Genomic DNA, 27,646 nt, shown 5'->3' with positions numbered 1-27,646 from the left:
AGATTAAATAAAGGAGAGAAAGATTGAAGGCAGGGAGACCAGGTAAAAGGAGACATTATTGATAAACCATCTTCTGAAAATGTACTGACTGGATGCTGATCTGGATTTATCAACAAGAAACTTTTGCATAAAGATAAGCATTCTTTTTTTAAAATTTATTTTATTTTATTTTATTTACTTTTTCATTGCATTGGGTCTTCGTTGCTGTGCCCAGGCTTTCTCTAGTTGCTGCGAGCGGGGGTTACTCTTTGTTGTGGCGCGTGGGCTTCTCATTGCGATGGCTTCTCTTGTTGCAGAGCACGGGCTCTAGATGCGTGGGCTTCAGCAGCTGTGGCTCACGGTCTCTAGAGCACAGGCTCAGTAGTTGCGGTGCACGGGCTTTGTTGCTCTGCGGCATGTGGGATCTTCCCGGACCAGGGCTCAAACCCATGTCCCCTGCATTGGCAGGTGGATTCTTAACCACTGTGCCACCAGGGAAGCCCAAGGTAAGCATTCTTTTGACTGATTAGTAACTTTGCGTCTTACCAGGACTCACTAAAAATATTTTTTGACAGAAAATTGCTACTTAAGTTCAGAGCTCTCCACTTATTATATACACATTTCTGAATGTGTATTGTACTTCAAAACAAGAAGTTAAATTAATGTACTGACTGTATCATATGGGCTAATTCTAGAACTATAAGCAACTCTTCAGAGTATTATGTGCTTTGGAATATGAAGAAAGAACTGCCAATAAGCTACATTTATACACAGTGGGAATTAAAAATAATATACATCCTTCCAACATATGAAATGATAATATAAAAACATAAATATCTTCTCTAAAACAATCAGTAACAGCAACAATGGTTTTCATGGCACTGAGTAGTCACCTTTTTTGTTGGAGAAGAGAAAGGTGGTTATCACTTGGATTCTATCTCCTTCCCTTAGTTAGAAGGCAACATTTGGCATATATAATTATCCCTGTTTAAACATCTAAGTCCACATACCTCCTTTTACACCAGTGGAGATGAGAATGGGAGGAAGGCCATCTTCAGGAATAAGGTTCATTGCACTGCCAACAGGACTTCCAACCTGAGTTATACTTCCAGAGAATAGAGAAATATCCGTCTAGGAAAAGCAAATTAGCAAAGAGCATTACACACAGTTGAAGACTTCTGCAGAATAGAGTCAAGACTACAAATGGGAATTTAAGTGAAAATTTCAAATTCATACTTTTTGAAAGACAGCATAAGATACTCATTAACCTGCGGTTTCCCAAGGACCGGGCTTATACTATGAAAATGTTTATAATTGTATAGTTTCTCCTTTTGGCATCATCAAATCATAGTAATGAGAGAAAAGGTCTTGTAACCTGGGTTAAAGCTTCCTTTACCAAGGTTTCTTTTGCCATAAAAGAAAAATATTTTTTAAATCTGCAGTGGCAACAGAAAAAAACTTTCAGTATTATCTCGTAATTTCTGAACCTTGAGAATTGGGGTGATCCTTGTACAACAATGTGAATGTAATTAAAAATGATTAAAATGGTAAATTTTATGTTATGTCTTTTTTACCACAATAAAAAAAAAATTAACTTTGATGAAAGAGTTTTCATTTACTTTGTCACGAAATTAAACTTAAAGTTCATTTTTCTTTGCATTAATATGAAGATCACATTAACTACACTTAATAAAGTATAATGTTGCAAAATACACTTTGAGTGGGGTTAAATCCACTTAATTAACAATTTAATAGAATATGCTCAAAGATCTATTAAAATGATGCTCTATATTCTTCTTAAGCAAGAAATAAAAGTTTTAAGCACTATTTACAATAGCCAAGACATGGAAGCAACCTAAGCATCCACTGACAGATGAATGGGTAAAGAAGATGTGGTACATACACACACACACACACACACACACACACACACACACACACACACTGGAATATTAGCCATATAAAAGAACTTTAAGCACTATTTACAATAGTCAAGATATGGAAGCAACCTAAGCACCCACTGACAGATGAATGGGTAAAGAAGATGTGGTATACACACACACACATTACCATAAAAAAGAAGGAAATAATGCCATGTGTAGCAACATGGATGGACCTAGAGATTATCATCCTAAGTGAAGTAAGCCAGAAAGAGGAAGAGAAATATCATATATCACTTATATGTGGAATCTAAAAAAAATGACACAAATGAACTTATTTACAAACTAGAAAAAGACTCACAGACTTAGAAAACAAACTTATAGCTACCAAAGGGGAAGGGGTGGGTGAGTGATAAATTAGGAGCTTGGGATTAACAGATACACACCAGTTTACATAAAACAGATAAACAACAAGGTCCTACAGTATAGTACATGGAACTATATTCAGTATCTTGTAACAACCTATACAGGAAAAGTATCTGAAAAAGAATATACATGTGTATAACGGAATCACTTTGCTGTACACCAGAAATTAATACAACATTGTAAATCAATAATACTTCCATTTTTTAAAAAGAAAGCTTTTAAAAAGTTAAAGGAAAAGCATATAAAAACTTTTTAACATGTTTAGGGACTTTTCTGGTGGCACAGTGGTTGGGTCTCTGTGCTCCCAGTGCGAGGGGCCCAGGTTTGGTCCCTCGTTGGGGGGCTGGGTGCCGCATGCATGCTGCAGCTGGGAGTTCACATGCCGCAACTAGGGAGCCTGCCAGCTGCAACTGGGGGGCCCACGAGCCGCAGCTGGGGAGCCCGCCTGCCACAACTGGGACCCGGCGCAACCAGATGAATAATAAAATAAGTAAAATATTTTAAAAATACATAGGATTCTCATTAAAAAAAAACTGTTTAACATGTATAAAAATGTTTATAGCAGCTTTACTCAAATAGCCAAAGTGTGGAAACAATCCAAATGTCCATTAATAGGAAAATAGATAAATTGTGGTACAGCCATATGATGGAATATTACTCAGAAATAAAAAATATTTACTTTTGATGCACACAACACAGATAAATCTCATTAAGTATTTTTTAAATAAAAATACTTGGCTGCACTGGGTCTCTGTTGCTGCGCGCGGGTTTTCTCTAGTTGCGATGAGCAGGAGCTACTCTTTGTTGCAGTGTGCAGGCCTCTCATTGCGGTGGCTTCTCTTTGTTGTGGAGCATGGACTCTAGGCACTCAGGCTTCAGTAGCTGTGGCTCACAGGCTCTAGAGCGCAGGCTTAGTAGTTGTGGCGCTCAGGCTTAGCTGCTCTGCGGCATATGGGATCTTCCCAGACCAGGGCTCAAACCTGTGTCCCCTGCATTGGCAGGCAGATTCTTAACCACTGTGCCACCAGGGAATACCTCATTAAGTATTAGAGTTTAAGAAGCTAGACACAAAACATTATATATTATATTTTTCCATTTATATGAAATTCAAAAACAGGCAAAACTAATCTATGGTGATACAAGTCCGAATATTGGTTACCTTGGGGGAAAGGGGGCAGGTATTGACACAAAAAGGGCATGAAGGAAACTTCTATAGTGATAGAAATGTTCTGTGTATCTTTATCTAGGTGGTGGTTACACGGGTGTGTGTCTCTATATATATGTATATATAGAGACACACACACATATATATATGTTCATGATGTGTTTCCTAAAGATTAATGCTCCTTAAGTACTTTGCTATATATATTTTATACTTGAATAAAGATTAAAACTATTTTTTTAAATGCCTATGTCTTATATTTTTGTCTATACTATCTATAATTTAGGACTGTAAGTGTTTAGTGGGTTTTTGCTAAAATTTTTGCAGTATTCTCAGTACATCGTCCTATTAGGAAATTTGGAAAATTGTATTGGCTAACCATTACTGATTTGAAGTAAATCAATAAAGTTAGATTTAGAATAGGAAATAAAGTAACCTATTCTAACTTGCTATTTAGTGATGCATAAATCTACCTTTTGATATTGTAAGAAGTGGTCACCTGGCTTCTACTTAAATATCATCTATGAAAAGAAGTTTTTTCATTTACTGAGCACCCTTTAAGTGCCAGGCACTCTATTAGGTCATAAAGATGAGAAAAATATATTCAACTCTGGCCCTAAAGAATTTGTGTTCCCTCATTTTACCAGATAAATATTAAAATAAAGTGTTGAACAATGTGAGAGCACAGAAATAAAATAACTAACTTGTTTTAGTTTCTCTTAAACTGACCTGAACTTTGTTTCCCTATAATAGTCATTCACTAGAGCTTCCTCATTCATTCAAAAAATTTATGCTTTAAGAACCTATCATAGGGGCTTCCCTGGTGGTGCAGTGGCTAAGAATCTGCCTGCCAATGCATGGGACATGGGTTCGAGCCCTGGTCCAGGAAGATCCCACATGCCGCGGAGCAACTAAGCCCATGTGCCACAACTACTGAGCCTGTGCTCCAGAACCCACAAGCCACAACTACTGAGCCCACGTGCCACAACTACTGAAGTCTGTGCTCCTAGAGCCCGTGCTCTGCAACAAGAGAAGCCACTGCAATGAGAAGCCTGCTCACGGCAATGAAGAGCAGCCCCCACTCGCCGCAACTAGAGAAAGCCCATGCACAGCAACGAAGACCCAGCACAGCCCAATAAATAAATAAATAAATAAATAAATAAATAAATAAAAATTTAAAAAAGAAGGACCTATCATATAATATAAGAGATGTAAACGAAGTTTTGTAGAAAGAAAAAAGTCATCACTGTATAAACACTTTAGTTATAATTGATTCAGGTAAGATTGTCAAAGGACAGTAAAATCAGGGGACTTCCCTGGTGGTCCAGTGGTAAAGAATCTGCCTTACAACGCATGGAACACGGGTTTGATCCTTGGTCAGAGAATTAAGATCCCACATGCCACGGGGCAACTAAGCCTGCGCACCACAACTACTGATCTCATGCACCTCAACTAGAGAGCCTGTGTGCCGCAAACTACAGAGCCCACATGCCCTGGAGCCCACACGCCACAACTAGAGAGAAGCCCGCGCACCACAATGAAGAGCACAGGGGCCACAACGAAAGATCCTGCGTGCCTCAACAAAGACCCCACGTGTTGCAACTAAGACCTGAAGCAGTCAAAAATAAATAATAAATAAATCTTTTAAAAGTATATATATATATATATATATATATATATATATAAAGGACAGTAAAATCATTCACTGAAAGATTGTAGGGGAACAGGACACCCAGAGTCTCAAAGTATCACCCCTCACTTTACTTTTTAATTGCAAAGAGGAAAAGCTACTTTTGCAGTGGAAAAACACAGGAGACATCAATTTAACCAATCATCAAGCTGATACATCTTGATGTGTTCCACTAAGAAATGACCATCACTTATGGGAGTATTATTCTTGCCAAAAATATTTAATCTGAAACTAATCATGAGGAAAAAACAGAAAACAGAAATTAAGGACTTTATGCCAAACATGGCCTAAATTCTTCAAAAATGTTCATGATGTGAAAGAGAAAAAAAACAGTGGGAGAACTGTTCTAAATTAAAGAAAATCAAAGAAACATGAGAACTAAATGCAATTGTGATCCTTGATGGTATCCTAATTTTTTAAAAAAGACTTTATTTAATAAAAAAATTATATATATATATATATATACACACACACACACACACACACACACGTGTATAAATGAAAGAAAAAGAACATCATGGGACAACTGGGGAAATCTGAATATGGACTATATATTTGATAATACATAGAATTATATGTTAAATTTCTATCTCATATAATTATATTGTACTTACATAAGAAAATCACTTGTTCTTAGGAAACATAAGCTGAAGTATTAAGCGATAAAGTGCAACTAATCCTCAAATGGTTCCTCAAAAAACAAAGTGTGTGTGTGTGTAGGGGTAAAGTAAATGTGGCAAAATGGCAACAATTGGTGAATATGGGTGAAGAGTATATGGGGGTTCACTGTACTATTCTTGCAACTCTTTGGTGGATTTGAAATTTTTCCACATAAACAATTGGAGAAAAAAAGAAATTTTCTTGGGCTTCCCTGGTGGCGCAGTAGTTGAGAGTCTGCCTGCCGATGCAGGTGACACGGGTTCGTGCCCCGGTCCGGGAGGATCCCACATGCCGCGGAGTGGCTGGGCCTGTGAGCCATGGCCGCTGGGCCTGCGCATCTGGAGCCTGTGCTCCGCAACGGGAGAGGCCGCGGCAGTGAGAGGCCCGCATACCGCAAAAAAAAACCAAACAAACAAACAAACAAAAAAAAAAAAAAAAAGAAATTTTCTTGACAAAGTCATTGTATAGATTCAAAGAAGAATAAGTCATACAGCTCTAGCTGCTGTCCTCTGTGGCCACAGAAAAATCCCCCAAAACAGACTTAGACATATTTAAAGACAGTGACATGGTTTAATGTACCTTCACCAAACAGGAAATTTATCTCTGTATGTCAATAAATCTAATCTTAATAACACACAATTTCAATTATAACCAAATCCACAAATTATGTAAATTTCTAGAAAAATATTACTGGACATAAATGTAAATAAACAGTAACCATGAAAACTTCAAAAGTAAAAACTTTATCCAAACTCTGATCCTCTTATTTTATTTAAAAAAAAAAAGCCAGGGCTTCCCTGGTGGCGCAGTGGTTGAGAGTCCGCCTGCCGATGCAGGGAACACAGGTTCGTGCCCTGGTCCGGGAAGTCCCACATGCTGCGGAGCAGCTGGGCCCATGAGCCATGGCCGCTGAGCCTGCGTGTCCGGAGCCTGTGCTCCGCAAAGGGAGAGGCCACAACAGTGAGAGGGCTGCGTACCACACACACACAAAAAAGCCAGACACACATACTTAGTTGGAACTAATCACCTTATTATAATCTTGACCACCATATTCAACGAGGCAAACAGCAATAAGAAAGGGACCCACTGTATAAACGATCCTACATGTATACTTTCCAATTATGGTCCTAGGTGGCTCTATTCTTTCACAGACTCAAAAAAATGTAGCTAGTATTTGACCCTTCTGAAAATTAGCCCCCAAACTGTGACCAGTGTATCCTATAGAGACAAAGTAAATGTGACAGCACAGCATGAGCTAGTTTCCTTACGTAAATTATATGTCTTCCATCCATTAAGTCAGTGGTTTATTTTTAAGCTTTAGAATCCTTTTTAAAAGTCTTACTTGGAAACACAACAGGCAGACCAGAAAAAAGTAGAGATGCTCAGGTTGAAGATAAAGGAATAGAAGGATTCCTCAGCCACATTCATATTTCCTGGCCCTTCCTCACCACGGCAACTCCTTGGCAGCTACCACAGAACCTGGGGAATATGCTTTGAAAACCAAGGTATCAAGGGACCAGGATTCGTTCTAGCACAGCCTCTAGCTACAGTAGTAGACTGAGCTCACCTGAGAACAACCTTTATAAGGATCTTTCTCCTGAAAAAACTTCCAAATATAGAACAAACAAGAACAACTGGTTTTGCCACATTTATTTTACCCCTAGACACACACACAAGCACGCACACACACACACACACATGCACTATGCTGTATCTGCAGTCTATAGCGTTCCACAGAAAGGTCATCACTCAACTTAGAAAAAGACAAGACAGAGGCAGAACAGTGCTGAGTAAAGTAAGTACTCAATTTTAGTTGCTGTTTTGTTTTCTTACCTCTGCTGATAGGGGACTGGTAGTTACTGGCTTGACTGGGTCATGTGACACAGCCAGGGTTCCTGCAGAGGAAGTTCCATTCATGGTTAATTTGGCTGCATCAGCAACTTCTCCATTAGGCAAGATCCCATCAGCAAACCAAACTCGCCTCTGCTCTCTGGGCTGAGCCACTTGAGGAGCCAGAAAAATAAAACAGGTAACACTGTGACATTGACAGGGTTTCTAACATCAAGAAGAGAAGGTCACCAATCTCAGATGTACAAAGAAATCACTATCTAGCATTTTATACTTCTAAATATAATTGTAACTGTATAAAAGTGGTTATAAATTAATAAAAATATACATTTAAATATACTCCTTACTTCTGTAATTTATATGTAAAGATTTAAAACACTTTGCTTTAAAGTATTAAATATGCCTATGATTATGTCACATACTCTGTCCCATATCACTAACAGAGAAACCAGGGAAAGTGTTTGAAGTGCCTAGGAAATAAACTTATAGCCCGGAAAAAATATCTAGACATAGACATCCACAGCTCCTAAAAGTATGAGGTTTCTGTAGGAATAAAATATCTGGAAAAGTGATACGGTATTTTTAAAAGGCAAAAGATGCCCTGAAGAATGTTGAAGAGTTATTAATTAATAAAAGAAGAGTTGGCACAGATATGTAAGAATTGGGAAGCAAACTGACCAGATCTTTGGCTAAAGTGTAACTGAAGAAGAAAAAGACTGATCCGGCAGTGCAGATAGTGAAATGCAGTAGTCTGTATTTTAGTAAAAGGATGGGGAAAAGCTGGAAAACTGAGTCTGACGAAATGATCTCTTTAAATCCAGTTTTGAAAATCAATTCAAACAGCCAAAACAAAGAGAGACCAGGGAAGAACAACAAAAACAACAAATGAAGTAAAGAGAATAAAGATTTTAAGAACGAAAGCCTGAGCTCAGAAGAGTATGATAATGTCAATAGAAGTTTTTGATCTTCAAAAGGGGAGGGTTATTTAACAAGGGGAAAGGAATATTGCTAGACAAAAAGATATAAAATTAATGAAAGAAGACAGAGTTTAATTATCAGGGGAGACTTCTTGACAGCTCATTTTAAGGAAATATTTGTTATTTTTACTATTGATAATCCCCTGAACTTACAAAGTGCCTTTCATCTGACAATATCATAATCATAAAGATATAATAAACTAAAATAAGTTGAGCCTATGATTTTCTACCTATCATATGATATAATCAGAATTAAAGTCTGGATTTTATAAATGTCTGTGTACCTAACACAGTACTTTCATATTTTTACAGGGATAGATTAAAAATGAAAAGAGAAAATGGCAATATATATTCCAAAAGGCAATACTAGAATGGGCTGGTAAGAAAAAAGAATTCTTATTTTCATCACTTACTAAATTCCTGCAAAGAACACTAAAGTAGGCATGAGGCTAGGATTTTGCAGGCTGATTTCAAACTCTGCAACTCTTTTCAAGTAAAAGCAAAGTAATTACTCCATTCTTAAGTTGGAGAGGGTACTGGCATATTTTTAGAGGTGCCTCCAAAATATCAGGCAACACAATATTCTTCTTTACTTGCCCAGAAATAGTCTCAACACATTTCTCACCTTGTTCTCCCACTTTAATAACCACCCAAAGGGACTTATCTGCAGTGTGTTAAAGACTTGTGATGTAAAATCACATCAGCACCTTTTCAGAGGAACTTGGTGAGGAAAAAGAGAGAGAATAGCACATGGTCCCCTACCTTCTGCTCCAGGGTGCTTTAAAACTCCCACAGGTACCATCACAGTGGGAGGTGGAGAGCTCAGGGCTCCTGAGGCCTGAGCTTGCTGCAAGGGAGGGATAGTAGAACAGTATTCAGCAGGATTGTTAGGGTTAGGGCTCTGGCTTGAGGCACTCATCATGTTCTCCCAGGCTTGAGCTAAAGCAAATACAGACACAATCAATGTGAATGGATTGCAAAATATGGACATCAAGACCTCCACAATACTGGATAAATAATGTAGTTCCTCCTAATTAACACTCATAGTATGTCTCTCTTCCAGCTAGTGAAGGTATTAAGGAGATAGGTGATTTTATTCAATAAAGGAGACCATGTAGTTAAGTAAGCTATTTGGAAGCAACAAATAAGAATTACATGATACTTCTGATATAGACTGATAGTGGATCAGTCTGAGGTTAATGACTGGGCCCCTGGCTTCTTTAAAGGGGACCATATATTCCCTTAGGAGGGAGTAGAACAACATTAAATTTATTAAGGACTTGCAACTGGGATAGCATTTAGACATTTCTGGTGGGTAGGGCAGGTTTAATATTTAATGCATTTTATAAAATTCTATCAAAAATCAAAATCAGGGGCTAAAATAGCATAACTCCACTATATGATATCTTTTGTTTCATTTCTAGATTTTTAGGCTCTTCTTAGTTGAGGTAAAATCTCATTTTAAAAATTCTGAAGCCTAAAGCTCAGGAGAACACATCTCAACATTTTCGTGAATTTTGCTTTTGTGCAATCATTACCCTGTGTAAAAGTATCCAGCAAAAACAACCATTTCACATCTTTGGTGTGTCTCAAAAGCACAGGACCCATTTGAACATGAAAATGTGCCAATATCACATAAGTGCCATCAACCAATATGAATGATCACAAATGTGTTAAGGTTCTGTATACTCTATAATTTTACTAACTAAATACTGACATACCAACTATTGTTTTTAAAGTAAATAGGATGAAAGATACTACAGAAATGAAAGATATAAATTTTATCTTCTGGGTTCAGGTAATATCACATGCCCAGGAATAGAAACCACTCAATTTTTGAAGCATCTTTTTAAAAATCTCATTCTACATCAAAGAATGATCCATAAGATTTTGAATACTTATTGCCTCCAAACTGCAGGACAAAGCTAGAAACAACAGCTATGTTCCTTTGAAAGCACTGGCAGGAAGAGGGAAGGAAGAGAAAAGGAGAAAGGGGAAAAGGGATAGGGAACACTGAAAAGCATCAAATTAAATATTCAGTAAAAGACCAGGCTAAGCCATGCGAGAGGAAAGACGTTGGAAAAACCATAAAAAGTAGATTATTTTAGGATTCCCTGTTAAGGGCATCCTTGGCTTAATAAAAAGTAAGTATTCCATATGAATCCTCTGCCATTTCCTTCATCTTTAGCTATGCCAAGTTAAAAAAAAAAAAAAGCCATCAAGTTGGAAGACCTCAACAAATAAAAGAGGTATCAGGTAGTGAAATTAAGCAGCATGCTCTTATCTGTGGATAAATATCCAAAAATGAAATCATCACCGAGTGAAATAACCACCATCTGAAAAATGACCCTTAAGAGTAAAGAGAATGAATTCATATTTGATCAAAATTATAAGAATTCAGAAATGGGAGGAAATTTGGTGGACCATAGGAAATTAGAACAGATCAGATTAAATGACATGCAATAGGTTAATAAGGAAGCAACAGGAAAACATCACTATGAGCAATGCAGACACACAGAGCAGGAGGGGCCTTGAGCAGATTAAGTTTCAGCCTCCAGGAGACACATTATCCTGGCACAAGCAGCAGTGGTGTCTAAGTTCAACATTTTATGTGTATTAGTAACTGTTCTGGCAACTGTACAAAGATGCACTCAAAGAGAAAATACTATACAGCCTAATCAACTTTATTGTATCTCTTTACAAGAATACTCGGGGGGTGGGGGTTGTTTGCTTTGGGAGTTTTGTTTTAACTAAAATGCCCTTGGATTTATTTCCAGTCCCGCAAAAGGTGAACACTGGATAAGCCATATTTACCTTCTCCTGGCCATATTCTTTTACCACATAAGTAAATTAAAAACTATTACTCTTATGACAAATCTAAGTAGTATTAAGATGATAACTGACAGAAAAATGCAATTTTCTATTTGATTCGAGATGCTACAATATTTATTTTTAACAAGATGAGTGAACCAAAGTGTCAATAAGAATGTGTTCTAAATTACTAAGATATTCCCTAGAAAGAGAAAGCTTCCCTTAAAAGGAAAACCTCAGCCCAATTTTAATATTTCATCACCTCAGTGGTCAATAGCCCCCTCCCCACTCCCAGTCCAGTCATTACACAGGAACATTAACAGCCAGAGCACCAGATTTCCACAAGAATTTCCTTTCTTCCTGCAAAACTTACCTGACTTTAGCATTTATTCATTAAATTAGGCACAGGAATTCTGAAATGCTAAGGTATTTTTAAATTTTTCAGGTAAAGTTATGACATTCGAGAAGGTGAGCAACTTGTAGAGCAAGGAAGGAAAAAACAGTAGTCTCTTCATTGGAATTCTCTTGTTCTGTCTCAATAACTGTGAATTCAACCTGTTTTAATACTTACCATTCATTAGCACTGAATGGCAGATTACACATACTCTAGCTTCCTTTCTATCCATGTATAACAGTTTACATTTCAAGCTACAGCAGGAAGCACAGAAAACCTGCAGGAAAAAGAATATACTAAATTTACTTAGGATCACAGTATAAAGGAAGTAAACCAATACTGACCAACACTGAGTGACAGGGAACCGCACTAATACAACATTAAAAACCTCAAAGGAAAATGCAATGGAGCAAGCTGGGTGCAAGACCCAATTCAAAAGCAAGAAAGAGATTAACATGTCTGTCAAAAATAAGGAAAGCGAAATTGCTGGCTGAGAACAAAAATCTCAGCCAAGATCACACACCAAATACATAGCAGGGGAAAAAAATCTAAGCTGCCCTTAGGCAAAATTCCTGTACAAAATATCACATAACATGGGAGTTTAGAATAGTAACATCTGCTATTTCTGTTTGAAGAGGCAATACAGCAGGGGAAATAAACAAAGACTGGGAATTCTGGGCTTTAACTTCTGTTTTTTTTACTGTCCTTATGTGCAGAATAATAATCATACCATCTGCTTTCACTGGTTTGCTATGAAGGCCAGGAAAGATCAAAATACACAACTCAATCATAAAAATATGCACAGCCCCAGCTACAGGGAATCAGAGCAGACAACCAAAAATTGGCCATGCCAATTTCCAGCACCTTATTTCCACTTTCCAGGGTCAGTTCCCGACAATCTTACTTTCTTCTCCCTTCCATACCAGGTAACAAGGATCTCTTTAGCTCCCTGTTAAGATTTATCTTCTTGAGAACTCATTAGTCCCTTATCACAGAGAGCTCCATACAGGCAGAAAGGTGTTCCCAGTAGTGTAAATTTTACTAATCCAGTTTTTATGGACAGTAAGTATCCTATATCTTACAAAGATGCAACAAGAGATGAGGTCCTATTAAAGACAAAGTGAGAGCAATCATCTCTTCTTCTACTAGATGTAATTAATATACCTAGCTGACATGACTACCAATTTACATTTTTCAGAGGCTTCACATTTTCAAAGTAACTCTGTGATACAGGGAGAACAGGGGATATATTATCCTTATTTTCTATCAGAGGAAACTAAATTTGGATGGTTAAAAGACTTGCTCAAGTTCACAGCAAACTGTGTGAATACTAGGCACTTTACATACATGTATTATCTCATTCAACCTCATAAATTCTATGAAGGCATTCATTTATAATTAAGAGTTAAATAAACAAATGTGAAGTAAAACTGCTCTGTCATACAGCTAGTAAGTTACATAAAAAGTCTCCAAAGGCTCTGTTCTTAACCACTATGTAATAGTGTCTCATACTATTCATGTATCATTTTGAGACTATGACTTTTCCTTCTCCATCACTATGACCACATCCAGTCACTAAGTCCTGTTGTTCTCTCTCTTAAATGGTTCTCCCCAAATCCCACCTCTTCCTCTCCATCCTATGCTGCTGCCTTTATTCAAGCCTTTATTATATGAGGCCTAGGAGATCATCAAAATCTATTATCTGTCCTCCTAACCTTCAGATGTGTCTTTCCAATTCATCTTTCGCACAAATACCAAATGACAGAACTTCCTAAAAATTAAATTGAATTGTTAATATTGAAATCCTTCAATAACCTTTCTAATCAAGAGGTAAAACCAAGAAGGCTTCATTCACTCATTTATTCCACAAATATTTGAGCTCTGATTATATACTGGGCACTGGGCTACCCTATTGGGTGTAGCAGTGAACAAAACAGATATGGCCCTTGCTTTTGTGGAATTTACAGTCCACAGAGGTTATAATCTAAAATCAAATAATAACACAAGTGAGTGTAAAATTACTTGCTTCAAAAGAAGTACATGGTAAAATAAGATCATGTAATCTAGGTTTTACCTAGATTGGCAGGGTCGGGGAAGATTTTATTTAGGAAATGACAGAGATAAAATCTGAAGCATGGGTAAAAGTTTTCTATGCATAAAATGGTACCAAGGAGAGAGACAAGAGTAAGCAGAAGAAATACCATGTGCCAGGGTGCCATTAGGGTTAGACTCTTTCAAGAAACTAAAAAGGGTTAATGTGGCTAGAGACCCTGAGAGTTAAGGGATGCATGGAATAAGACGAGGCCAGACCAAGCAAAGGTTCTCTAGGTTGTATTAACAGTTTTGGTCTTTTTAACAGAGCAATGGGAAATCACTTAAATGTTTTAATCAAAGAAAAAGACATGATCATATCTGCATGGCTGCAACGTGGGGGAAAAATAGAGGGGAGCAAGAATACATTTGGGATGGTTCAACATATAAAATCAATAGAGGGCTTCCCTGGTGGCACAGTAGTTGGGAATCCACCTGCCAATGCAGGGGACACAGGTTTGATCCTTGGTCTGGGAAAATCCCACATGCCACGGAGCAACTAAGCCCGTGTGCCACAACTACTGAGCCTACACTCTAGAGCCCGCGAGCCACAACTGCTGAGCCCGTGTGCCACAACTACTGAGGTCCATGTGCCTAGAGCCTGTGCTCTGCAACAGGAGAAGCCACTGTAATGGGAAGCCTGAGCACCTCAACAGAGAGTGGCCCCTGCTCGCTGCAGCTGGAGAAAGCCCACATGCAGCAATGAAGACCCCATAGCCAAAGATAAACAAGTAAAATAAATAAATTTTAAAAAAGAAAAAAATCAATATAATACACATTAACAGGATGAAGGGGAAAAAACGTGATCGTATCAATTGATGCAGAAAAAACATTTGACAAAATGCACTCTTTCATAATAAAAACAATAAAAAAAAACTAGAGTAGAAGGAAACTACCACATCATAGTAAAAGCCACATATGAAAAACTCACAGCAAACATCATACTCAAAGGTAAAATATTGAAAGCTTTTCCTCTGAGATCAGGAACAAGGCAAGGATGCCTGCCTTCACCTCTTCTATTCAACATGGTACTGGAAATTCTAGTCAGAGTAATTAGGCAAGAAAAAAAATAATAGTAAAAGGCATTCGAATTGGAAAGGAAGAAGTAAAATTATCTCTGTTTGCAGATTATGTGATCTTGTATGTGGAAAACCCTAAAGATTCAACAAAAAATCTGTTAGAACTAATAAATGAATTCAGCAAAGTTGCAGGATACAAAGTCAATAAACAAAAATCAGTTGTATTTCTATACATACTAATAATGAACAATCTAAAAAGGAAATTACAAAAACAATTCCATTTACAATAGCATAAAAAAATAAAATATCACACTGGATAAAATGTTTGTGTTATATATAATGGACAAAGGGCTAATATCCATAACATATAAAGAGCTTCAGTAAAGTAATAAGAAAAGTACAAATACCTCCAAGGAAAAACAGGCAGAGAACTCACAGAGATAAATTCACAGAAAATTAAATAAAATAGCCAATAAATAAAGAGATACTAAGTATCACTAGTGACAAAATAAAAATTAAAGAATGAGATATTCTTATTTATGGTACAGGCAAAGTATTTTTGGTTTTCTTTTAAAACTGACATCGTTCAGTGGTGGAGAGGGCTTAGAGAAAAGAGGAACTTTCTCCCATATCCTGCCGATGGTAGCATAAATTGGTAGGCTAATTTAACAATATCTTTAAAAATTTTAAATGTTCATTTCCTTTGACTCAGTACATGCAATTTAAAAAATTTATCCTACCAAAAAACCCACATATGCAAAGAGATGTATACAAGAATTATCTCTGTATACTTTGTAATAGCCGAAAGTTGAAAACAACCCAAATGTTCATCAGGAATAAGAGGAATGGTTAAACTGCAGTATAACCATAAAACCTAATGCAATTCATGCTGTTAAAAAGAATGAGATAGGGGCTTCACTGGTGGTGCAGTGGTTAAGAATCTGCCTGCCAATGCAGGGGACACAGGTTCGAGCCCTAGTCGGGGAAGATTCCACACGCCACGGAGCAACTAAGCCTGTGTGCCACACTACTGAGTCTGCACTCTAGAGCCCACGAGCCACAACTACTGAAGCCCATGCGCCTAGAGCCTGTGCTATGCAACAAGAGAAGCCACTGCAATGAGAAGCCCGCGCACCACAACGAAGAGTAGCCCCCACTCACCACAACTAGAGAAAGCCGGCGCACAGCAACGAAGACCCAACGCAGCCAAAAATAAATTTTAAAAATAAATAAATTTAAAAAATGAGATAGTCTATATGTACTGACTGCCATGGAAAAGTAACAGTCAAGTTGGAGATGAGAGTTGGATGGAAATAGGGCCTTTTTCTTTCTCTCCTTTTACTTTACATAAATTTTTTAGGTGTTGGATTGGGATCTTTTAACTTTGAGTAGAGCTTCTTCTGTATTAAAAAAAAAAATAGAGGAAAAAAGAATATTAATTGGTGCCATGGGTTGAATTGTATCTCCCCCAAATACATAAGAAGTCTTAATGCCTATTACTTCAGACATCATTTGGCGATAGGGCCTCTACAGAGATATACAAGTTAAGATGACGTCATTAGAGTGGGATCCTAATCCACGAGGACTGGTGAACTTATAAATGGGGCAATTTGGACACAGCATGCTTACAGGCAGAATACCATGTGAACATAAAGACAACCATCTATAAACCAAGGAGAGAGACACGGAACAGATCTCTTCCTCACAGTCCTCAGAAGGAACCAACCCTATCACCACATCCATCTCAGCCTTCTAGCCTCTGGAATTGTGACACAATAAATTCCCTTTGTTTAAGCCACCCAGTTAGTGGTATTTTGTTGCGGCAGCCCTAGCAAACTAGCACAGTTGTGAACTTTCAGAAGAAGAGGACTCGTGCTTTGGGAAAATAACCTCAAAAAAGAATGAAAAAAACCCAAAAAACAAAGATATATTTTTAAAAGCACGAGCTAGGGTGCAGCATAATGCAGTTAAACAGAAGGAACCAAGAATACCCATCCTTGCCAATATCCCACAGGCTTATGAACAGTGTTGAGGGAATCCTTTACGTTTCCAATGGGCTTAGAGAAAGACACAGTAGTTAGAAAAGTGGATAACTTGCCAAGGGACTACCTGGAATGGCAAAGAAATGGCAGACAGGCAAAGGTATACATTTCTGTGGGATTACCCATGCCACAGAACTACATGAAATTGAGTGTAACATAACAGTACAAAACTACTGGACAGTGCCTATGACTGACATATCAATAGATAGTGTACTACAATATAAAATGAAAGAGAGACCTGGAAACACTGACCCTCATTCTCAAAAAGACGAAGATTATGATGTAATAAGACCCTCAGGTCATTAGAATTAGTACCATGGAAAAGATGGACAGAATCTAAGAGATATGAACCAACTGAGAAAGGGTTAATAATCCTGGATTTTAAATTACTGGATAATATTGAATTTGCCTAGAAGACCAAGGTGAAGTTGTCTGCCATGAGCCAGGTCAGTCAGTGTTTCTCAACAAAGGCAGTCTTGACATTTTGGGTGGGCCAATTCTTCACTGGGCAGCATTGTCCTGTTTAACACAGGACATTTACCAGTCCTCGTCCCAGATTACTAAATGCCATTAGTGACCCTAGTCATTATGACCACCAGAAATAACCCACCACATTCCGAACATCATCTAAGTATCTTCTCTAGTTCTCTGAGCTATAGGCTCGATGAGTAAAGTCAGTTCTAGAAATAAAGAGAATTATATATTTGTACATGTGAACTTCTTATACTGCTGAAGTATCAGACCATATACCTTCATTACCATAACTAACACAATCTATTGCATTTATTTAACTTATTCTCCATTTTCCCAAACTAGAATGTAAACTCCATGGAACAATGAATGAAAGTATTGTTAATACTGGTATCACAGTGCCTGAAATAACATAGGTACTTGATAAATGCTTATTGCTTCCTGGATTAGTAAAATCATTGCACAAACGAATATATGAATGGAGAAACAAACATTAATGTGCACTTATCAAGGAAGGGCTATATCATACATGCTCAAATTCACAACTTCAACAATGACAAACACATTTTAAGCAGTTTATTAATAACAGTGACCTCAAGTTTTATAGGCCAAATGGTTATGAATGACCTTAAATGGCAGGATCTGTATGATCCAACTAACTGTAAAGAGACAAATTATGATGATATATAATACATATGCTATATAATGTTCCAGCAAAATATTGGTTAAAATGTTCCATTTGTGTGTAATTTTCTTTAATGTGGCACTTCTGGGTTCCAATCTCAACTTTATCATTCACTAGCCAAATAATTTTATGGGAATAATTTAAAATCTCTGAGCCTCAGTTTTTCCTCATATGTAAAACTGAAATATTAATATCCTCCATGTAAGGTTTTTACGAAGATTAAATGAGATAACCCATGTAAAATGTAGCACATTATAGGTACTAAATATACGATGGTGCCCTTACATCCCTTTGCTTTTAAAATTTCCCACTCATGGCTTTCCACATAACAAACCCTACTGCAAAATTTATGAATAAGCTTCATATTCAGTACCTTTTTTTGTGCCTATTTATACCCCTTTACAGTGTGAATAACACTCCATTGCAATCCTTTAAAATTCAAATCATCAAATGCTCACTTATTTCTTTCCAAATTAGAAAGGAGAAAGAATGATGTCCCAAGTCTTCAAAAAGCCCTGTAATTATGACAAAAATAACTACCTTGCAAGAACAAAAACCAGGAGAGGAAAGTGCTTGTGACTGACCAATATCCAGCCACTCACAAAGACCAGTGACAGTAATAACTTGGAAAAATTCTTAAGTGCAAAAGGGTACTTTACCCTTGCATATTAACAAATACCAAAATCAATGTAATAAGAACTAAAGCAGGTCAATCAGATTCGAACCCTGCTTCTGTCTAAACACCTGCTGCAACTTTGCTGTTATTAATTGAAAACAATAATTATCAGAGTCATTTTAAGAGTGCATCTGGGGCTTCCCTGGTGGCGCAGTGGTTGAGAGTCTGCCTGCCGATGCAGGGGACACGGGTTCGTGCCCCGGTCCGGGAAGATCCCACGTGCCGCGGAGCAGCTGGGCCCGTGAGCCATGGCCGCTGAGCCTGCGCGTCTGGAGCCTATGCTCCACAACAGGAGAGGCCACAACAGTGAGAGGCAAGAAGAGTGTATCTGGCTACAAAGGGTCCCTGACTAAACCTTTAAACTTTATTTCCAAGTGAGGCTATATAAACAGAAAGAGTTGTAAGAAAATAAGATTCAACATAAAACCTTAAACTTGTATGAAGTTATCAGATTCATATCCTTTACTATACTCTGAATTAATTTTTTATATATCCTATTATTACCTTGTAAATAACACACTTATAATGCATTATAAGAGTAATATGTGGGTTAGAAGTGCTAATTTGTAAAAAGGCAAGCAATTAAAACATATCCCTATTTTTGTAACCATACTCTGGTCATTCTTTTTTTTTTTTTTTGTGGTACGCGGGCCTCTCACTGTTGTGGCCTCTCCCGTTGCGGAGCACAGGCTCCGGACACGCAGGCCCAGTGGCCATGGCTCACAGGCCCAGCCGCTCCTCGGCATGCGGGATCCTCCCGGACTGGGGCACGAACCCATGTCCCCTGCATCGGCAGGCGGACTCTCAACCACTGCGCCACCAGGGAAGCCCTGGTCATTCTTGATTTAAAAAAATTTTTATTATAGAAATTTTCAATCATATAAAAGCATACGTAACAGCATAACAAACCCCCAAGTGCCCATGACTCAGGTGAGACCGTTATCAAAGCCAATCCTCACCCACTTCTCCCCATTTAATCATTTTGAAATACATTTCAGGTATCATTTAATCTCTAAATATTTCAATATATAATCTCTGAAACATAGGGACTATTTTAACATAACAAAACCACACACCTTAAAAATGAACAATTTCTTAATATCAAATATCCAAGCAGTATCAACATTTTAAAAAGTCACATATATATTTTTAATAGACTTTATTTTTAGAGCAGTTTGGGGTTCACAGCAAAATTAAGCAGAAGGTACAGAGATTTTCCGTATACCCGCTACCCCAGCTACGTGCCTAGCCTCTGCCATTATCAGCATCCCCCACCAGAATGGTACATTTTTTACAATCAATCTACACTGATACATCATTATCACCTAAAGTCCATAGTTACATGAGGGTTTACTCTCGGTCTTATACATTCTATGGGTTTGGATAAATGTATAATGACATTTATGCACCATTATAGTATCATACAGAGTACTTTCACTCCCCTAAATATCCGTGCTCTGCCTATTTATCCTTCCCTCTCCACTAACCCCTGTAAATCACCAATCTTTTTGTCTCCATAGTTTTGCCTTTTCCAGAATGTAATATAGTTGGAATCATACAGTATATAGCCCTTTCGGACTGGCTTCTTTCACTTAATAATATGCATTTAAGATTCCTCCATTTCTTTTTAAGGCTTGATAAGCTCATTTCTTTTTAGCACTGAATACTCCTTTTTCTGGATGTACCACAGTTTATCCATTCTCCTCCTGAAGGACATCTTGGTTGCTTTCAAATTTTGGCAATTGTGAATAAAGCTGCTATAAACATTCATGTACAGGTTTTTGTGTGAACATGTAAGTTTTCAACTCATTTATATAAATACCTAGGAGCATGATTGCCAGACTGTATGGTAAGCCTATGTTTCTCTTTGTAAGAAACTGCCAAACTGTCTTCCAAAGTGGCTGTACCATTTTGCATTCCCACCAGCAATAAATGAGAGTTCCTGTCGCTCCACATCCTCACCATCATTTGGTGATGTCAGCATTCTGGATTTTGACCATTCTAATAAGTGTGTAGTAGTACCTCATTGTTGTCTTAATTTGCATTACTCTTATGACGTATGATGTGGGCAACTATTCATATGCTTATTTGCCATCGTATATCTTCTTTCATGGGGTGTCTGTTAAGGTCTCTGGCCCATTTTTAAATTGAGTTGTTTGTTTTCTTATTGAGTTCTCTGTATATTTTGGATAACATTTCTTTATTGGAAATGTCTTTTGCAAATATTTTTTCCCAGTCTTTGGTTTGTCTTTTCATTCTCTTCACAAGTTATTTCACAGAAGTTTTTAATTTTAATGAAGAGCTTATCTATTCTTATCATGGATTGAGCTTCTGGCATCTAAAAATTCATCACCAAATCCAAGGTCATCCAGATTTTCTCCTACATTATCTTCTAGGAGTCTTATATTTTTGCATTTTACATTTAGGTCTGTGATCTATTTTGAGTAAATTTTTGTGTAATGTGTAAGATCTGCATCTAGACTCAATCTGTTGCATGCAGATGCCCAGTTTGCCCATTGTATTGCCTCTGTTCCTTTGTCAAAGATAAGTCAACTATATTTCTGTGGGCCTTTTCCTGGGATCTCTCTTCTGTTCCACTGATCTGTCTGTCTATTCTTTTGCCAATGCCAAACTGTCTTGCTTACTACAGCATTATAGTAAGTCTTGAAGTCTGGTGGTGCCAGTCTTCCAACTTTATTCTTCTTCAATACTGTGTTGCCTATACTGGATTTTTAGTCTCTATATACAAACATTAGATTCAGTTTGTGGATATACACTAAATAACTTGCTGGAATTTTGGTTGGGATTGCACTGAATCTACAGATCAATCTATAGAACTGACATCTTGACAATATTGTGTATTCCAATCCATGAACATGGAGTATCTCTCATGAGAGTTCTGTAGTTTTCCTTACATAAATCTTGTACATACAACATATTTTGTTAGATTTATACCTAAGTATTTAGTCTTGGGGGTGCTAACATCAATGATATTGTGTTTTTAATTTCAATTTCTACTTATTCATTGCTGGTATACAGGAAAGCAATTGACTTTTGCATATTAACCTTATTATCTGGCACCCTTGCTGTAATCACTTATTGGTTCCAGGAGGGGTTTTTTTGTGAATGTTTTCAGATTTTCTACATAAATGATTATGCTATCTGTGAACAAAGACACGGGTTTATTTCTTTCTTCCCAATCTGTATACCTTTTATTTCCTTTTCTTGTCTTATTGCCTGAGCTAGGACTTCCAGTATGAATGTTGAAAAGCAGTGGTGAGAGGGCACATCTTGCCCCATTCCTGATCTTAGTGGGAATGCTTCAAGTTTCTCACTATTTAGTATATCAGCTGTCAGTTTTTTGTAGATGTTCTTTATCATGTTGAGGAAGTTCCTCTCTCTTCCTTATCTACTAAGAGTTTTTATAATGAATGGGTGTTACATTCTGTCAAATGGTTTTTCCTGCATCTGTTGATGATCACATGATTTTTCTTCTTCAGCCTACTGATGTGATGGATTAAAATTAATTAATTTCCTAATGTTAAACTAGCCTTGCATAACTAGGATAAATCCCACTTGGTCATGGTATATGATTATTTTTATATACTGTTGGATTCAATTTGCTAATATTTTGTTGAGGATTTTTGCATCTATGTTCATGAAAGATATTGGTCCATAGTTTTCTTGTAATGTCTTTGTCTAGTTTTGTTATTAGAGGAATGCCAGCTTCACAGAATGAGTGTGGAAGTATTCCCTCTGGTTCTATCCTCTAAAAGAGATTATGGAGGAGTGGTATAATTTCTTCCTCAAATGTTTGAATTCAGCAGTGAACCCACCTGGGCTTGGTGCTTTCTGATTTGCAAGGTTATTAATTACTGACCCAATTTCTTTAATAGACGTAAGCCTATTCACATTGTCTACTGCATCTTGTGTGAGTTTTGGCAAATTGTGTCTTTCAAGGGATTGGTCCATTTCTTCTGAGTTACCAACTTTGTGGATATAGAGCTGTGCATAGTATTCCTCTATTACCCTTTTAATGGAATGTGTAATGATGTTCCTTCTTTCATTTCTGATATTAGTAACTTGTGTCCACTCTTTTTTTTCTTAATGAGCCTGTCTAGAGGCTTATCAATTTCATTGCTCTTTTCAAAGACCAGCTTTTGGTTTCACTGATTTTTCTCTACTGACTTCCTGTTTTCAATTTCATTGATTTCTACTCTAATTTTTAATATTTCTTTTCTTCTGATTACTTTGGATTTAATTTGCTCTTCTTTTTCTAGTTTATTAAGGTGGACACTTAGATAATTGACTTTAGATCTTTCTTTTCTAATATATGCATTCAATGCTGTATGAGTCTTATATTTTTAATATAGTGTTTTTATTAAGCTTTTATGAATATATTTAAATTTTTAATTTTATTTAGTTTTTTAATGTTATACTTGAATCAAGAATCAAATAAGGTCCACACTTTATGACTGGGAATTTGTCTCAAGTCTCTTTTAATATATAGGTTCTCCTTCAAAAATATTTTACTGAAGCGAGTTCTCTGGTGGCCTAGTGGTTAGGATTCTGGGCTTTCACTGCTGTGGCCCATGTTCAATCCCTGGTCAGGGAACTGAGATCCCACAAGCCACATGGCCAAAAAAATAATAAAAATTAAAAAGATTTTTAAAATTTTTAAAATAGTGTATGGTACAGTGGTTTAAAAACAAACAAACAAAGATTTTATTGAAGAAATTGAGTCATTTGTCCTGTACTTTCCCACAATCCGGATTTCATTGATTGCCTTCTTGTGGTGTTTAACGAGAGTTTCTCTAACTCTGTATTTCCTAAAATTGATTGCAAAATCTAGACGTTTGATCAGACTTGACCTTTACTTTTTTGGGCAAGATTATTTTATAGATCCTGACTTGTTTTTAATTGACTCAATATTAAGAACCACTCTAAGAATTAAAAACAGAGAGGAAAAGAGAATAATTATCCAAAATTCCACCAAACAAAATGATCCATTTTCAGTTTTACACGTTCCTCTTAGATATACTTATTTTTATGCCCAAGAATAATCTTTATAATTAAAAACAAAGTATAACTATGAGTTTGCATTTTATTTTATTCATACATCATAAGCATTTTCCATACAGCCTTATAAAAATTATTTTTAATGGTGGAATCAAATTACATTATTATATTTAACATCACTATCCAATTTTGTACAGAAATTATTTCAAATTTATTTGCTATTTTAAGTAACACTAGAGCTTCCCTAGTGGTGCAGTGGATAAGAATCTGCCTGCCAATGTGCAGGACACAGGTTCGATCCCTGGTCTGGGAAGATTCCACATGCCGCGGAGCAACTAAGCCCGTGCGCCACAACTATGGAAGCCCGCATGCCTAGAGCCCATGCTCTGCAACAAGAGAAGCCACCGCAATGAGAAGACCGCACACCACAATGAAGAGTAGCCCCGACTCGTCACAACTAGAGAAAGCCCTTATGCAGCAACACAGACCTAACACAGCCAAAAAAATTAATTAAATAAAATTTAAAAATTAAAAAAAAAAAGTAACACTAAAATGACCATCTTTTTTATTACAAATCTCATTCTTGGGAATTATTTCCCCCAAAAGGAATTAATAACTCTAAGAATTGATACATATAGCTTTTTGAATATAACCATGCTGATTTCAACTTAACATCACCTTCATTGTGTATTATCAACATTTTCTGTTTTTTTGCTATTTAGGCATAATTTTAATTTCTACTTCTTGATATAAATTTAAATATTTCTCCACTGTTTACTAACCCACTTAAACATCTCTTTTGCCCACTTATATATTGAAAATGTGATGAATGCATTATATAGCAAAGACACATTGTTAGTTGACATCCTATAACCACCTTCTGATTTGTTTTGTCAAAGGAAGCACTGATTTAAGACTCAATATCCTAATCTGGGTTTTTCAATTAATTCTGTTTTGATTTAGAAAAATTGTGACCCACCTAGATGAAACGTACAGATTCCTAGAAACACAAAACCTACCAAGTCTGAATCAGCAAGAAATAGAAAATCTGAATACATCTATAGCAAACAGATTGAATCAGTAATCAAAAACCTCCTAACAAAGAAAAGCTCCAAATCAGATGGCATCGCTGGTAAATTCTACCAAACATTTTTTATTTTTTTGGCCACACTGTGTGGTATATGGGATCTTAGTTCCCAACCAGGGATCAAACCCATGCTGCCTGCAGTGGAAGCACAGAGTCTTAACCACTGGACTGCCAGGGAAGTTCCTACCAAACATTTAATAACACCAAATCTTAAACTCTTCCAAAAAACTGAAAGGGAAGGAATATTTCCTAACTCACTCTATGAGGCCAGCATTACTGATACCAAAGCCAGACAAATACATTACAAGAAAACTAGAGACCAATATCTGTTATGAACACTGATGCAAAAAATCCTCAACAAAATACTAGCAAACCAAATTCAGCAACACATAAAAAGGATTATATATTATAGCCAAGTGGGATTTTTTTTCCTTGAATGCAAGGATGGTTCAACAAAGGAAAATCAGTCAATGTAATACACAACATTAAATGAATGAAAAAAGATCCACATGATCACTGATACAGAAAAAGCACAACAAAATTCAACATGCTTACATGATAAATACACTAAACAAAGTTGGAATAGAAGGAAAGTACCTCAACATAATAAGGGCCACATATAAAAAACCCAAAACTAACATCATATGCAACAGTGAAAGACAGAAAGCTTTTCCTCTCAGACAGGAACAAGAAAAGAACATGCACTTTTGCCACTTGTATTCAAACTCAGTTTTGGAAGTTTAGCCAGAGCAAATAGGCAAGGAAACTAAATAAAAGGCATTCAAATTGGAAATTAAGAAGTAAAATTATCTCTGGTCACAGACGGCAAGTACAAAACCCTAAAGATTGCATACACACACACACACACACACACACACACACACAAAATGTAAGAACTAATAAGCAAATTCAGCAAGGTTGCAGGATACAAAGTCAACATGCAAAAATCACTTGTATTTCTATACACTAATAATGAACAAGCCAAAAGTAAGATAAGTCAGACAGAGAAAGGCAAATACTGTATCATATTGCTTATATGTGGAGCCTAAAAAATAATACAAATGAGTGTACATGCAAAATGGAAACAGATCTAACAGATACAAAAAACAAACTAGTGCTTACCAAAGGGGAAAAGGAGAGGGGGAGGGGAAAATTAGGGGTACAAGATTAAGCGATACAAACTACTATGTATAAATTAGATAAGCAATAAGGATATATTGTATAGCACAGGGAATCATAGCCATTATCTTATAATAACTTTTAATGGAGTATAATCTGTAAAAATACTGATTCATTATGCTATACACCTGAAATTAATGTAATATTATAAATTAAGTATACTTCAATAAAAAAATTTTAGTAATAATGAACAAGGACTTCCCTGGCGGTCCAGTGGCTAAGACTCTGTGCTTCCACTGCAGGGGGTGTGGGTTCGATCCCTGGTGGGGGAACTAAGATCTCACATGCCATGCGGTGCAGCCAAAAAAAAAAAAGTAAAAAAAAAAAAATGAACAAGCCAAAAAATGAAAGAAGACAATTCCATTTACAATAGCATCAAGAAGAATAAAATACTTAGGAATTAAATTAACTCAGAAAATGACAGACTTGTACACTGAAGACAACAGAAGATTGACAAAAAAAATTTCAAGAAGAAATGCCATGTCCGTGGATCAGAAGACTTAGCATTGTTAAGATGTCAATATTACCCAAAGTGATCTTCAGATCCAGTGCAATCCCTATCAAAGCCCCAAAGACTTTTTTTTTCAGAAACAGAAAAATCCATCCTTAAATTCATTCATAAGGAATCTCAAGGGATCCCAAACAGCCAAAATAATCTTGACAAAGAATAAAGTTGGAAGATTCATATTTGATGGTTTCAAAATTTACTACAAAGCTACAGTAATCAAAACAGTGTGATATTAGCATAAATAACCATACAAAGAAGAGAATAAAACAGAGAACACAAAAATAAAGTTTCACACGTATAGATAGTCAAGTGATTTTTCACATGGGTGCCAAGACAGTTCAAGGGCAAAAAGTCTTTTCAACAAATGGTGTTGAGGGTCTTCCCTGGTGGTGCAGTGATTAAGACTCTGCACTCCAAATGTAGGGGGGCTGGGTTCGATCCCTGGTCAGGGAACTAGATCTCACATGCATGTTGCAACTAAGAGTTCACATGCCACAACTAAGGAGCCCACCTGCTGCAACTAAGACCCAGCGCAACCAAATTAAAAAAAAAAAATGGTGTTGGGAAAACTAGATATCCACATTCAAAAGAATAAAAGAATGAAACTAGACTCTTACCTTACACCATATACAAAAATTAACTGGGCTTCCCTGATGGCGCAGTGGTTGAGAGTCTGCCTGCCAATGCAGGGGACACGGGTTCGTGCCCCGGTCTGGGAGGATCCCACATGCCGTGGAGTGGCTGGGCCCGTGAGCCATGGCCGCTGAGCCTGCGCGTCCGGAGCCTGTGCTCCGCAACGGGAGAGGCCGCGGCGGTGAGAGGCCCGCATACCGCAAAATAAAAAAAAAAATTAACTGAAGTGGATCAAACACCTAAACGTAAGTGCTAAAACTATAAAACTCTTAGAAAAAACATAGGGAAATGCTTCATGACATTTGATCTGCCAGTGCTTTCTTAGATGAGACACGAAAAGCACAGACAACAAAAGAAAAAACAGGTAAGTTGAACTTCATCAAGATTTAAAACTTTGGGGCTTCCCTGG

At 37.0% G+C, this 27,646-nt stretch overlaps 1 protein-coding gene across 2 annotated transcripts in view; it reads right to left on the bottom strand.

Moving 5' to 3' along the window:
• Positions 1 to 27,646, bottom strand: part of ZFYVE9 (zinc finger FYVE-type containing 9) — a gene marked incomplete at both ends in the record, with an annotated part of 124,691 nt that overhangs the window by 73,378 nt on the left and 23,667 nt on the right. Inside the window, 4 exons of one of the 2 annotated variants that reach the window (XM_079728366.1) lie at positions 990 to 1,110; positions 7,631 to 7,800; positions 9,385 to 9,561; positions 12,005 to 12,104. In XM_079728366.1, coding sequence (XP_079584492.1) covers positions 990 to 1,110; positions 7,631 to 7,800; positions 9,385 to 9,561; positions 12,005 to 12,104 — 568 coding nt within the window. The remainder of the gene's footprint in view (positions 1 to 989; positions 1,111 to 7,630; positions 7,801 to 9,384; positions 9,562 to 12,004; positions 12,105 to 27,646) is intronic. The other variant, XM_079728365.1, reaches the window with a different exon arrangement.

Source organism: Hyperoodon ampullatus, assembly GCF_949752795.1.
Source record: "Hyperoodon ampullatus genome assembly, chromosome: 2".
Classification (NCBI taxonomy): Eukaryota; Metazoa; Chordata; class Mammalia; order Artiodactyla; family Ziphiidae; genus Hyperoodon; species Hyperoodon ampullatus.
Note: the sequence above shows the minus strand (reverse complement) of the source record. Positions and strands in the feature narration are given on the sequence as shown.